Here is a 13,250-nt window from a genome sequence, read left to right on the forward strand (position 1 = left end):
AATTGCTTGGTTTTTAGGAATTTTAGGCCAAAAAATGTTAAAAAGGGTTCCGAGTGCAGGTGAACATGCCAGGAAGTAGTTTTATTTCATTGATGATTTAAAGGTATTTCGTTTTGCTGCAACTGTTACATCATAGATGATTTATGAAGCAATCTTGCCGATTTTATGGTGAAAACAATGGAACAGCAGGAAAAGTAATCACCTTGTGGAAGCAGGATCCCTCGGGAGTGTTCGACAAACACTGATATTAACTGGTCGGCATTACAAATTGTTTTGGGTGGTAATTTAATTGAATTTCTCGAGCACATGGCCAATATAAGGAACAATTCACTGATACTTTATGTTGACTTTTGACTTAAATGGTGTGTGTATGATTGAGGATTTATTGTTTCTAAACAGAATTTAATTATCGACGTTCGACAGGAATAGATACCATTAAACAACCAAAGACATACAAAGAAGAAAGGGAAAAGGGGAGAAATTTATAAAAACAAGAAATGAACAATTTCAGAGACTTTAAACGTGGATGACAAGACAGAATGAGAAGAAAGACATGTTCCCTTTACTGGAACGCTGCTTGTGTCATAGACATTTAAAGCTTCTTCCCCATTCAAAAGCAGGTTACGGTGAGATGTCATTTGAAGGCGTGCTTCGATCATTCGTCATTTGAGGTTTCTCACTTTGAAAACTGGTATTGATAGATGTAATTTGATGACGCTTAACGCTTTGGGGGTCATTATAACTAAACATTACCTTTACTTACAGATCTGACATTTTGTGATTTATATCCGATTCCGAACCTGTTATCCTAAAAACATCTTTACTTTTGATTTGACTCATAAATTGAGTTTCACATCCGCGTATTTTAATCATCCCACAAATCAATTAAAAATTAGTTATTCCCTGTTTAAAATTAGAAGAAAACATACGTACATTCATAATAATAAAATGACACTCAGTAAATCATACAGGATGAAAAACCAAATTTTGATAAATGCAATGCATAACTTTAATATTCATCAGTATTTACAAAGTCAATGTACATTCATTATTGCCACATTATTTATTGCAATAAATATATTCCATTAATTGGTAAATCATTAGTATTGCCCCCGATATCGCATTAAGTCCCACATCCCGACACCTTCCTCTGTATATATAAGTTACACACACCTCCCTCTATATATACATAAGTTACACACATCTCCCTCTATATATTCATAAGTTACACACACCTCCTCGGATAGAATAAAGTCACGTGTCAGTAAATCACGTGTTTATGAGTTTGGTTCTCGTGTCCTGGCGCCTGAACATTTGGAATAGTTTCATCTGGTCTTTAGCCAGTGTGTTGACGCCGGATAGATCCAGCATCTCGTCAGGGATCCTCAGGTATCGACACTTGTTCAAGTCCTTCCACAGCTCCCAGATCTTGGCCTTGTATTCCTCCTCACTCTTGAATGTCTTTTCCAGGGTGAGTCTGTTAGGTAAAAGTCTGTATTTCATTCCTTTGTTTACACTTCCGGTCGTACTCGCGGCGTCATCCGCTTCCTCTTCGGTGGGGGGAGGAAGTTTGACGATTGGAGGAGGATTTGTCCAATCAGGAACGGGGTTTTCCTTAAAGTAATCATCCAGCTTCTTCATGAAGTCTTTTTTCCTCTCCTCTAGTTCATTGAATCTTTCTTGTTCCTCCATAATCATTTCCTGCCGTCGCTCCTCCATTAGGTCTTCTCCTAGATTGCTATCTATGTCGTCTGTTAGACCGGAAGTCCGCTCCTGTGTGCGAGATGTCTGAGGGAACTCTTTTTCAACGGCAGTGTGAGATGAGTAAGGGGAGTGAGTGGCATTTGGATTTATTCGCGGAGTATGCGGGTGCTGCCCTAACACTAACTGTGAAGTGGCCGGACGGGTCGCTTTCGGAAGTTTATTATTAGTTGAACTTTCCACAAAAGCACTTAGAGGTCGAATGGTGGTCGTCCCAATGTCAGTAGAATTCCTCCTCTTGGCGGTATTTGGTTCGGGCGCATCAATGAAGGCCCCGGTCACAGAGTTACTGCGTCTGAGGTTTGTGATAGCAGTAAATGGTCTGTTGATGGTCTCGTCGCTGCCTTTGTGAGAGGACAGAGTGAGGGAAGTATTGGCCCTGGTGGGTCCCTGAATTTTGAGTCTTTTCGCGGCACCGGCGATTTTTATTGCACTACCGAGATTCACCGTATTCAGAGGTTTGATCTTGCCTTCCGCCTCCAGTTGCTTCATTTCATTTATCTCCTCCACAGATAAGTAGGAGCGGATTCTAGAAACTTTGTCCTTGAGACGTTTGTAGTTGACTTTGACGATTCTGTGGTCGAGCTGTAGAAGCTTCAAGGAGTACGAACGCTCCAGGTTTAACGTCTGCATGCTCTTCTCCAGACAGCGGTCCTCTTTCATGTTGTACGTCACCGCCGCCATCTCCTTGTCACGCCTCATCTTCCGCGTTCCTCCCGGCATGCTTTACAATGAAATTGAGCTTCCGGTTCTAGAAAAGAGCAGGAAAAAAATACTAGAATACAATAAAGTGGATGAAGTTAAATATATTTCTAATATTGAATATAAACCAACAACTTGAGACGAAATTATTGTTCTTTCATGGAAGAAACTCAACAAACATTTAAATTTGTTTTTTCTCTTCCTCTTTCTCTCTCTTTATCAATGTTTTGCAATAAAATGGTCTTGAGGGTGTGAATTGATTATTAATCTGAGAAGTTAACCAGCAAACTTCTCAAGACATTCATAAAACCTGTCCAGGTATTGCAGTCAATAGCCCAATAACAAATCAGAGATGGATCTAGAACCCGGCTCTTAACACTGAACGCGTCCAGCCAGCCTTCGATTGTGCTCTGTTTGGTCCCAGAAATAACGCTTTTAGAAATCAATTAAAACACCGTTAATGAACAGCTTTAGATGAGAAAAAAAACTTTGTCGGTTGTGGGTGGATGTTTTCGGAGGAAATATTTTTTTTTTCGAGCTGTAAGCTGAAGAGCATTTATGTAAATGTATCGAAGAACAAAGATAAGAGCAATTTTAAAACTTTGAGATCGATGTAAGGTCCTATCGATATGACCGTCTACAGAAATATATTGACTTGTACTTTTAATTCTTGTAGAATTCGATTTTTAAACCATTGGAAATTAGAAACTCAGCAATGATTCCCTGCATTATAGATGTCATTTCATCTTAAGTAAATATTGGGGACTTGATGCCACACAGAACACAGTATCCTACATATACTTCGTCATTCACATCGGCGACCAAATGGTCTCCCCCGATTTGGTTGTGAAACTGAATAGAAACACGAGAAGGAAAGAAATCTGCGAAACTCAAAAAAATTATAAGACACTCAGGTTAGACATGCAGTTCTTAAGTTTGGAGACGAATTTCTCGATTCAAAAATTTGTTATCATACATTAACAAGGACGTGTACATCTAATAATAGGTAAGGGAAAATTTCAGTTTTACTTAATGTTAAAATAAACCACAAGACTAAAGTACCTAAGGACTTCAAGCATTTCACATAAAACACGTTATTACCAAATTGATCGCGTGAAATCAAGATAATATTATGATTGGGTGAATTTCATTAAATAGTTGTTTAATTACTCATAGTCAGGAAATAGCATTGCTTGAAGTCCCAATTAATTAGTTTTTCACTTAATGAAAAATAAAGTTTTGGTTAAAACTTACCGATTTTTAATTGTAAATGTATAATTTCAAGCATGAAATTGGACAACATAAAGGTTCCATCACAAGTGACGACTGAATAGTGTGAGCAAAGTCAGTATAGAGGACACCCAGAGAACGCCTCTCTGCGGTCCCTACTAATCCCACACCTTGGAACAATTCACCCCATTAACGGCTCCCGAAGAATTGGTCAATATGACTCAATTAACGAGCGATTGCCTTTATATTGAAATTGCATTTCCTCAGTACAAATCCCTTTAATGGAAAACCAGGATTTAAAGATTTCGCTTTTTTTTGTCCCTCTACTTCACGGTCTGGTGTAGTCGATGCTTCACGCCGCTCCCACCCCAGAACTCGGCGATTACAAAACGTGTTTCTGGCTCACTGAAGATGAAGTCAGTGCAACAAAAGAAGTGATATTTTACAGCTTTTAGAACACCAGAATGTAAATTAGGACTTTTAGAAATTAAATAAAATGTTTAAATCACACCAGGGTTTGACGTAGACCTGGCTCGTATCGACCAATGAGCGCACTGGATGATGGAGAAAGTCGACCGCTAGATCGAACTGATACGACGGCGACCGATTTACGGCCAGTCTTTAGATTGCTGGTCTCAACATTTTGATTTAATCCTCCCCTTTATTGATTTCGCGATAAAAAAAATCAATTGTAATTTAGTGAAACCTGATATTGAATTCTTTTTTCTTTTTTTCTTTTTTTTTGAGGTAACACGACCAGGTGACATATACTAAATTGTAAAGCTAATAATAAGATATTTGTTTCTGGGGTTGGGCAGGGCGCGATTCTGCACCTGATTAAATCCGCGTTTCTGATTCAAGCAGATTAAGGGATTACCCGTCACCTGCACTATGTCAATGATAGAGTCCCGGCTTGTTTGAAGATTTCATGACTTAAAAGACATTTCTACACATTCCCAATGCACTCGGCGCAGAAGAGTCCTCAAATAGACCTCTCGGAATTCAGAACCCAGGGATACGACATGCATATGTACCCAGTAATACGTAAGAAAGCAAACAACGGCGCCTGATCAAGAGGGCCCACCAGAATGGAAGGCAATCACAGTTCTTTTTACAGCAAACAACGATATTTCGTTTTGTCTCTAGCTATATTTGACTAATGTTTGCCTAAAAATATAATTAACCCGTAAACTTATCTAGTGTGCGGGTGCCATAACAAACTCTTTAACGCGATCAAACAAGATAACTTGGTTAAAAAAAGAAAGACAAACAAACTGTCTAAGCAATATAGAAGAAATGCGAAAACTATTTAAAGTTTAATTCACTTAAAAATTTAAAAAAAAAAATACAACTGAATCCACCACCCACACCCCCCCCCAAAAAAAAAACCTCGTCCAACCCTTACCTTAATTTGATGATACTAACGCTGTCATGTCCGAGTTACGCGTGAAATGAATCAGTTAATCCATAGAGCAGATAAACTTCCACAGAGGCAGGATCGAAAACCTTGTCTCAAAATTTCGCTGCATTAATATTATGTAGTAGTGAAGCTATCAAATTTCTCATTTGCACATTTAAACCTTCGAAATCAAAATTTTAAATTTAGAGACAGTTGTGACAAACAAGTGTAGGGTCGTAGATTGGAGAGTTATTCTATTTACAGTGGAGCTGTCACTTAGCTAGAATTATTCCTGCGATTAGACCCCGAACAATACCTCACCGTGGTAACCCGATCTCCTACAAAAACAATACCCCCACACAACGGCCCGCTCAAGGATCAATGGTTTAAAAGTGACATAGAATTTTCTGAGATTATTTAACGGAAATTAAATCAGTCTGAAAAATCAATTTGGAGTTTATTATTTTTGTTGTCACGATTAAAACATGTACCTTTTCCCCTCCACGCCAAAAATACTAAACACAAAACACCCGCTGTGTTCATAAATAGAAGCAATCAAATGACAGGGGATTGCATTCTATTTCCGTTTTGTTGTTTCGCATTTTTAATAAAGGTATGTTCGAAGTTTATTTGCTATTCAGAAGAGTTGAAAACGTTATTTGTTTTTGGAAAAACCCTTTTCAAATTCGATACACTAATAAACATTTTTTCTAAAACTAACAGCTTCAGAGAACAAAAGCGACAATGGACCGATCTTTATGTTATTCGTAATCGAGATTTTCTCGAGAGCTAAAAAGGTTAAATAGAGCTCCCTTTTATTTTTAGAACGTGCTTTGTTATCCATAAAAGTAAACCTTTTTAAAAATGTTCAAGAGAGAAAGTGGCAATGGAAACTCATCATCAGGTTTATTTACTTTCAAAACAATGAGAACGTAGTATAGTCCACTTAAAGTACTCCAACCCTTTATTTACAGGCAATATATATATATCAGGAACGGGTCTATGGCCGAGCATAGAAGTCACATGTGCCAACTTGGCCTTTGTTAGTATCGGAATCGAGTCGTAGAAACTCATTGTTCCCGGATACTATCTTATATGCAGTGTCTCCATTTATGGGCCACTTGTCGAGATAAAAAAGTAAAGAGAGGCAATTAGTTCCAGGGAATGGAACACTTATTGTAGATGTGTATGGCGCTAAGTTTCTGGGACTCTTCCAGGTACGGAATATCAATAAATACTGTCCAGGAATTCCCGGTTACTTCACAGTGATAACCCGCCGTGGAAATTATAGTGTTGGTAAATTAAATGTGCCCTGTACGACATCTCAATGTGAAACAGTGTTTTAGACAATATAGAAATACTATCTTTTGTGATTCATGCGGGTATGAAGGTATGCGACATTGCAGAAAAAATACACATCCCGCGTAATGTTATTTTTTCTGCAATGACAGTTACCTTCATAAACCGCAGGAATCATCAAAGAAAATATTTTATTGTTTATATTTATACATCTTTTAGAAAATTGACAAATTTATCATAAAAAGTAAATAAATCATGGTTAATGTACATCAGTACGTTATTTAGAAGAAATAGCAAATTTTTCATATTGAGTTTGACAACAACATGATTATTTCGTGCAGTCCGTGATTTTTCTAAGGTTGTTGAAGGTTGGAACTGAATTGTGTAGATTTGAGCCCTGTCAGTTTCAATAGAACTATAAATCTTTTCAGTGGATGTAAATATATATAATTAAAGTCCATCTTTGGCAACGTTTCATTGGTATTTATAGCTCTTCATACTCACAATGTTTGTGTTGGGTCTCAACAATTACACCAAATTATAATTTTCTATTTAGAGGGATGTGAATTATCGGCCTAAATTATTCCAAAAAGGTCCATGCAAAAACCTCTTGTATGTTCGGATGATTAAATTACTTTAATTGGAGACTGTACACATAGCATTACAATTTGTGCTCAAATCATGAAATTGAAAACCAAATATCAATGACTGGAAAAAGGTCACTATATTTAATTACACAGGTAAATCATTTTTCCTAACCACAATTAGTGATGCTGAAAAAAAAATGAATTATTGTCCACAAGATTTTTAAAATAAAATAACATACTCTACTTAAAATCTATGAATTTTCTGCTGAATGTCAAAACCAATCAAACAATATTTAGAGTCACTTACCAACTGAAAGCTTCAATACACAATTAATTTTCATTTAGGACAATGAGAACTTTTATTTATATGTGTCAAACTTTAAGAATGACGTCATTTACAAGTTGGTCTCTGATTGGACATCGCGGGTCATCTTCTTACAATAGCGGGTCGTCTGCTGAAAGCCTATAACTGATATATTGACCTCTCTCCCAGCCCGCTTCAATTCAGATTTGACGTTAGTTGACACTCTCACGTAAAACCCAATCCGATTGAAACAATATTATTCCTACTTTCAAAACAAATACTCGATTCAATTCACTCGTAAATGTAACGACAACATTCGAATACGCCGTAAAGGTGCGCTGCCTGTTTTTCTGGAGGACTTTGTGTGTTTTTAGTATTTTGCTGTGGAGTAGTATAAATGTTTTCACCCATTGTAAATCAGACTAAAGGAGCCCCCACACGCAAACAACGGTAGATATGCTACTTCAGTTATTGATATGTTGGAAGGTCATTTGATTGTTCTGTCAAAAAGTGGGCTTCTTTTCTCACCGTTGATCTATATGCCAATGTCACAACTCCCAGTATGATATAAGCGGCCATATATCAGGGGTTAACTTTTGGTATCTTGCAAATGAATAGGTTTTCTGATTTACTGCAGATCCTACAGGCCTTGGATGTCGGCTTTACTCCTTAGTTCGATAACAATATCAGATGGCTTTTTAAGTGTTCAAAGCCTCCTTACACACAAATGAAAATAGATATATGTACATGTATTTTAATAAGCGTCATTAAATGATACGCACTTTGCCTTGCAATGATCGGTAAAGCCATTTATTTGCAATTTAAAACGTGATATGTCATTAATGAAGCTATTTAATATGTTGTTCAAAAGCCATTTTAAAATTGATGAAATGTTGTTCTGATGTGAAGATATCGCAGTGTATATCTGCTTCACCAAGGTTAAGAATCAGGGTTTGTTCTTGTAGATACATGTTTAATGTCTATGTAACAAGCGTAACTAATAAACATGTACAGAAACCAGTTTAAAAGTCTACTGAAGCTTGATGCTGTTTTTACAAAAACCATGTAGTCCCAAACCATCAAGCATGATGTTTGTTTTTTAAAGTTTATTAAAAAGCGAAAAGTTGCGCAATTAACCTAAACAAATACTTAGTTACGGGAAAGGTTTACTCTCGCCAGTGACACTATAAGGTTAGATAAGGTGCAATTTTATTTATGAGTTATTTCAGAAGACACACTCGTGTAACAAACATTATATTCATGTACTGGGAATTTTTCAAATGCTACATTTCAATTTATGTTCAAATCGCAGTGTGTCCTCCAAATGGGAAGTAAAAAAAAACCGTAAAACGTGTACTCTGATATTGCTTAGAAAGACAGCTTTTTAGGAATCGATATAAAAATTTGTCTCTAACGACTCTAAGATTATTGGGATACCCCCTGAATCTCCGGCAAATCCCTAAGAAATACGAAATATTGACGTTGCTTAGTCCTGTGGGATATCTTTTGAAGCTCGACACTGATATTTATACGTGTATGACACCATTTATCGATTCTTACGATACCAATGCATCAATTAATCACATGTGTTTGTTGATAAGTGTGAATGTCATAAGAATCAAAGATAAATCGTAATAGTTTACAAGTTTTAAATCAGGACGAACACCCCGGTGCTGTACGGCAAAAAGCGTCCCACGGACACAAGTTCTCAACTCAAAGTAAAGGTACCAATAAACCACCAGAGTGTTACCTTCAAATCCCACAGAAACTAGCTCCCAACTTAAAGTTAAGGTACCAATAGACAACCAGAGAATTATATTCATATCTCACGGACACAAGATCTCAACTCAAATATACATGTAGGTAACTATGATACACTCAAATGTAGATAATTATGATGCACTCAAATGTAGGTAACTATAATACACTCAAATGTAGGTAACTATGATACACTCAAATATAGGTAACTATGATACACTCAAATGTAGGTAACTATAATACACTCAAATGTAGGTAACTATGATACACTCAAATATAGGTAACTATGATACACTCAAATGTAGGTAACTATGATACACTCAAATATAGGTAACTATGATACACTCAAATGTAGGTAACTATGATACACTCAAATGTAGGTAACTATAATACACTCAAATGTAGGTAACTATGATACACTCAAATGTAGGTAACTATGATACACTCAAATATAGGTAACTATGATACACTCAAATGTAGGTAACTATAATACACTCAAATGTAGGTAACTATGATACACTCAAATAAAGGTAACTATGATACACTCAAATATAGGTAACTATGATACACTCAAATATATAAACGAAGGTAACAATGATACACACAGATGTGGGTAACTATGATACACTCAAATGTAGGTAATTATGATACACTCAAATGTAGGTAACTATGATACACTCAAATGTAGATAATTATGATACACTCAAATGTAGGTAACTATGATACACTCAAATGTAGATAATTATGATACACTCAAATGTAGGTAACTATGATACACTCAAATGTAGGTAACTATGATACACTCAGATATATACATGTAGGTAATTATGATACACTCAAATGTAGGTAACTATGATACACTCAAATGTAGGCAACTATGATATACTCAAATATATACATGTAGGTAATTATGATACACTCAAATGTATATAGGTAATTATGATACACTCAAATGTAGGCAACTATGATATACTCAAATATATACATGTGGGTAATTATGATACACTCAAATGTAGGTAATTATGATACACTCAAATGTAGGCAACTATGATACACTCAAATATATACATGTAGGTAATTATGATACAGTCAAATGTAGGCAACTATGATACACTCAAATGTAGGTAACTATGACATACTTAAATGTATACATGTAGGTAATTATGATACACTCAAATGTAGGTAACTATGACATACTCAAATGTATACATGTAGGTAATTATGATTCACTCAAATGTAGGTAACTATGATACATCACCAGGATATATTACATCCAACTTTTTGGGCCCTCAAAATAGGGGAACAATAAACTGTCATTGTACTTTAAGTATTACATTCAACTAGTTGTCACAATCCACATTATAGGAAAACAAATCACACACACGAGGGTTTTATCTTCTTCATCATCACAGGTGCTTTCAACTCAAACAATTTATTTCGAGGTATATAACTTAACTCCCACGGACACTTAATAAATGATTTTAACTCATTCTTTACAGATAAAAACCCAATGGTCTTTTATTCAAATTTAACGAACACTTATGATTCCATCAACATGTACTAACATACATCTAGGTAAACAGTTTTCGACCAGGGTATCTCATTTCAAATTCCGCGTACACTAACGCTCGTAGCTTACTCACACTAGAGAGTATAGTAAAACCTTTGGTGAATTACGTTAAACTTTCACGGAAACCTAACGCTCTGTCAACGAAAACCATAAACCACCACAATATCACATTGAACTCTCAGTGTGAAGATCAAAGCGTCTGACATTAGATAAAAAAATAAAGGGACAAGGAACCAACTTCACGTATACAGATAGAACGAAAGCAACAAAAAACGAATGTAATAGCAGCATAAATAATAAGAAACAACTCATTAGACTGTTGTAGACAACTACTAGACCATTAGGTAACGTACACAACAGACTGTTGTAGACAACTACTAGACCTTTAGGTAACGTACACAACAGACGGTTGTAGACAACTATATGACCATAAGGTAGCGTACACAGCAGACTGTTGTAGACAACTACTAGACCATAAGGTAACGTACACAACCGACTGTTGTAGACAACTACTAGATCATAAAGTAACGTACACAAGAGACGGTTGTAGACAACTATTAAGCTATAAGGTAACGTACACAACCGACTGTTGTAGACAACTACTAGATCATAAAGTAACGTACACAAGAGACGGTTGTAGACAACTATTAAGCCATAAGGTAGCGTACACAGCAGACTGTTGTAGACAACTACAAACCATAAAGTAATATAACGTACACAACAGACTGTTGTAGACAACTACTAGACCATTAGGTTACGTACATAAAAGACTGTTGTAGACATCTACTAAACCATAAGGTGACGTACAAAACAGAATGTTGTAGACAACTACTAGACCATAAGGTAACATACACAACAGATTGTTGTAGACAACTACTAGACTATTAGGTAACGTACACAACAGACTGTTTTAGACAACTTATAGACCATAAGGTAACATACACAACAGATGTCGACAACAATTGGTGAACCCTGTGCAAAATGAAATCAACAAGGGAAAATGAAGTAACCAATATTTCTGTGGATACTTCACAAATAACAATAGACAGGCATATAACAGGTTCGAGAAAGAACAAGTGGACAGATGGACAACAAAGACTTCATGTTGGAAGCTGATGCACGAACGTTAAATATAATATGTTTCTAAGTGTAACCAGACTCCCTTAGCCAGTATATCCAGACTAGAAACCGTTCATTTTGTCTTATTCTAGCCATCATGGCGTATTTAGTTCGGCTGAGGACTGTACGTAATGTGCTGTCACGAGAATCAACATCAATTAACAAGCCTCTCCAAAGAACTACATGGTAAGACATGTCGTCACATTTACATGTAGGTTAATATTGAAAACCAACTTATGCGTTTTCTTTGATATTGTTTTAAATTGTAATATAAGAGAAGAAAAACGACTCTAGTTTACCTGACAATTTGTTTTGGTCAGTCCGTAAATCCTACATCTTTTGCCGTTAATTCCCGGGACGACAGATAGATCTCCGGACTAATTGAGTGTTGTGGCTACCGTATTGTGAGCCGACCGGCGAAAGATCCCCTCTATTCCTCCATATCCCTGTTGACACAAAAGCTTACTGGGTTTTACACCTTGACAAATAGCACTGGGTAGCCGACCCACCCGCAGGTATTACGTGAAACCAGGTAACGGGCCCTCTTGTTTTAAAACGAGACACTTGACCGTGAGGACGCATATATTTGGAGATAAACTCAAATATCAAAAATAAAAAATTGTATTCATATGTGTATCTCTTTCTTTGTGTCGAAGAAACGATAAACGGTGCCGGTGTCACTCACTAGTCTCGGTATATTGAAAAGTTTTTAATGTTTCCACTTCTCGCGCGGTCTTGAACAATTTGGAAGCAATTATGTTTCCTGGCAACAAGAAGACATCAAATTCTTCCCGGCATGGGACACAAGAGCAGAGATTCTTACTAATATGGTGTACCCCCTCTAAAGTTAAACATAGCCCTATTTATTGTGTGTACAGAAGATCAATATCTCGATAAGAAAAAAATTAATCTTAAACAATCCCTCTGTGATTGAAACTCGGTCGATTTATGGTTTTCCTTCTCAAGTTCCGTGTTTTTAATCAGAGGTTTAAAATTCAAACTCCAATTATCTATGCGCGTTTAAATTGCAACAACTGAAGAGCGGCTAGAGATAGTGTAATTATTTTTTAAAGGTAAAAAGTGGCAAGTTTCAGAAGGAAGGCGAGATATACTAGTGTGCCGGACCCCCTCCCGTGTTAATTCACCGTCACGAACGGACCTGCAGTAAGCTCAAACAAAAACACCACGACCTCGGCGCTTATTTCTGACAATTTCACTTTATGACATGAGATGGATTTTAAATAATAGTCAAAGGATTGTTCCCAACATCGGAACAAATAGCGGGATATTTATAGACGCGGATTAGTTTTTTTCCAGATATTACGGAATACCATTTATTGCATAATTTTCTAAAACAATTTGTACACGTGACATACTTCTATTATTTTGTAAAGATGGAATACAAACGGAACGTATTTCTATATTTTTTTAATATCTAAATTAATTTTGTCTAATGTGAAAAAATATCACTTTCCTCAAATAGTAAAACATTGCACCAGTACTCAATTAAACTCGGATTTT

The 13,250-nt window shown here is 36.3% G+C and overlaps 1 protein-coding gene across 4 annotated transcripts; it reads right to left on the reverse strand.

Moving 5' to 3' along the window:
* Window positions 1-995: 995 nt before the first annotated feature.
* Window positions 996-12,419, reverse strand: LOC105327638 (hypothetical protein). 4 transcript variants are annotated; one of them, XM_011428224.4, is made up of 2 exons: window positions 12,029-12,419; window positions 996-2,512 (listed from the first exon to the last, which is right to left on the reverse strand). In XM_011428224.4, exon 2 carries the CDS (start codon window positions 2,482-2,484, stop codon window positions 1,270-1,272), a length of 1,215 nt encoding a protein of 404 aa, XP_011426526.2. In that variant the 5' UTR covers window positions 2,485-2,512; window positions 12,029-12,419; the 3' UTR covers window positions 996-1,269. The 4 variants fall into 4 exon arrangements, with proteins under 4 accessions (XP_011426526.2, XP_065945173.1, XP_011426529.2 ...); XM_066089101.1 differs by lacking the exon at window positions 12,029-12,419 and adding an exon at window positions 7,286-7,422; XM_011428227.4 differs by lacking the exon at window positions 12,029-12,419 and adding an exon at window positions 5,099-5,336.
* Between the last annotated feature and the right edge of the window lie 831 nt (window positions 12,420-13,250).

The sequence above is a fragment of the Magallana gigas genome, chromosome 6 (assembly GCF_963853765.1).
Source record: "Magallana gigas chromosome 6, xbMagGiga1.1, whole genome shotgun sequence".
Lineage (NCBI taxonomy): Eukaryota > Metazoa > Mollusca > Bivalvia > Ostreida > Ostreidae > Magallana > Magallana gigas.

What these genes read in the sequence shown, in the direction of transcription:
- LOC105327638 (XM_011428224.4), bottom strand. Translation starts at nt 2,484, where the DNA reads ATGCCGGGAGGAACGCGGAAGATGAGGCGTGACAAGGAGATGGCGGCG.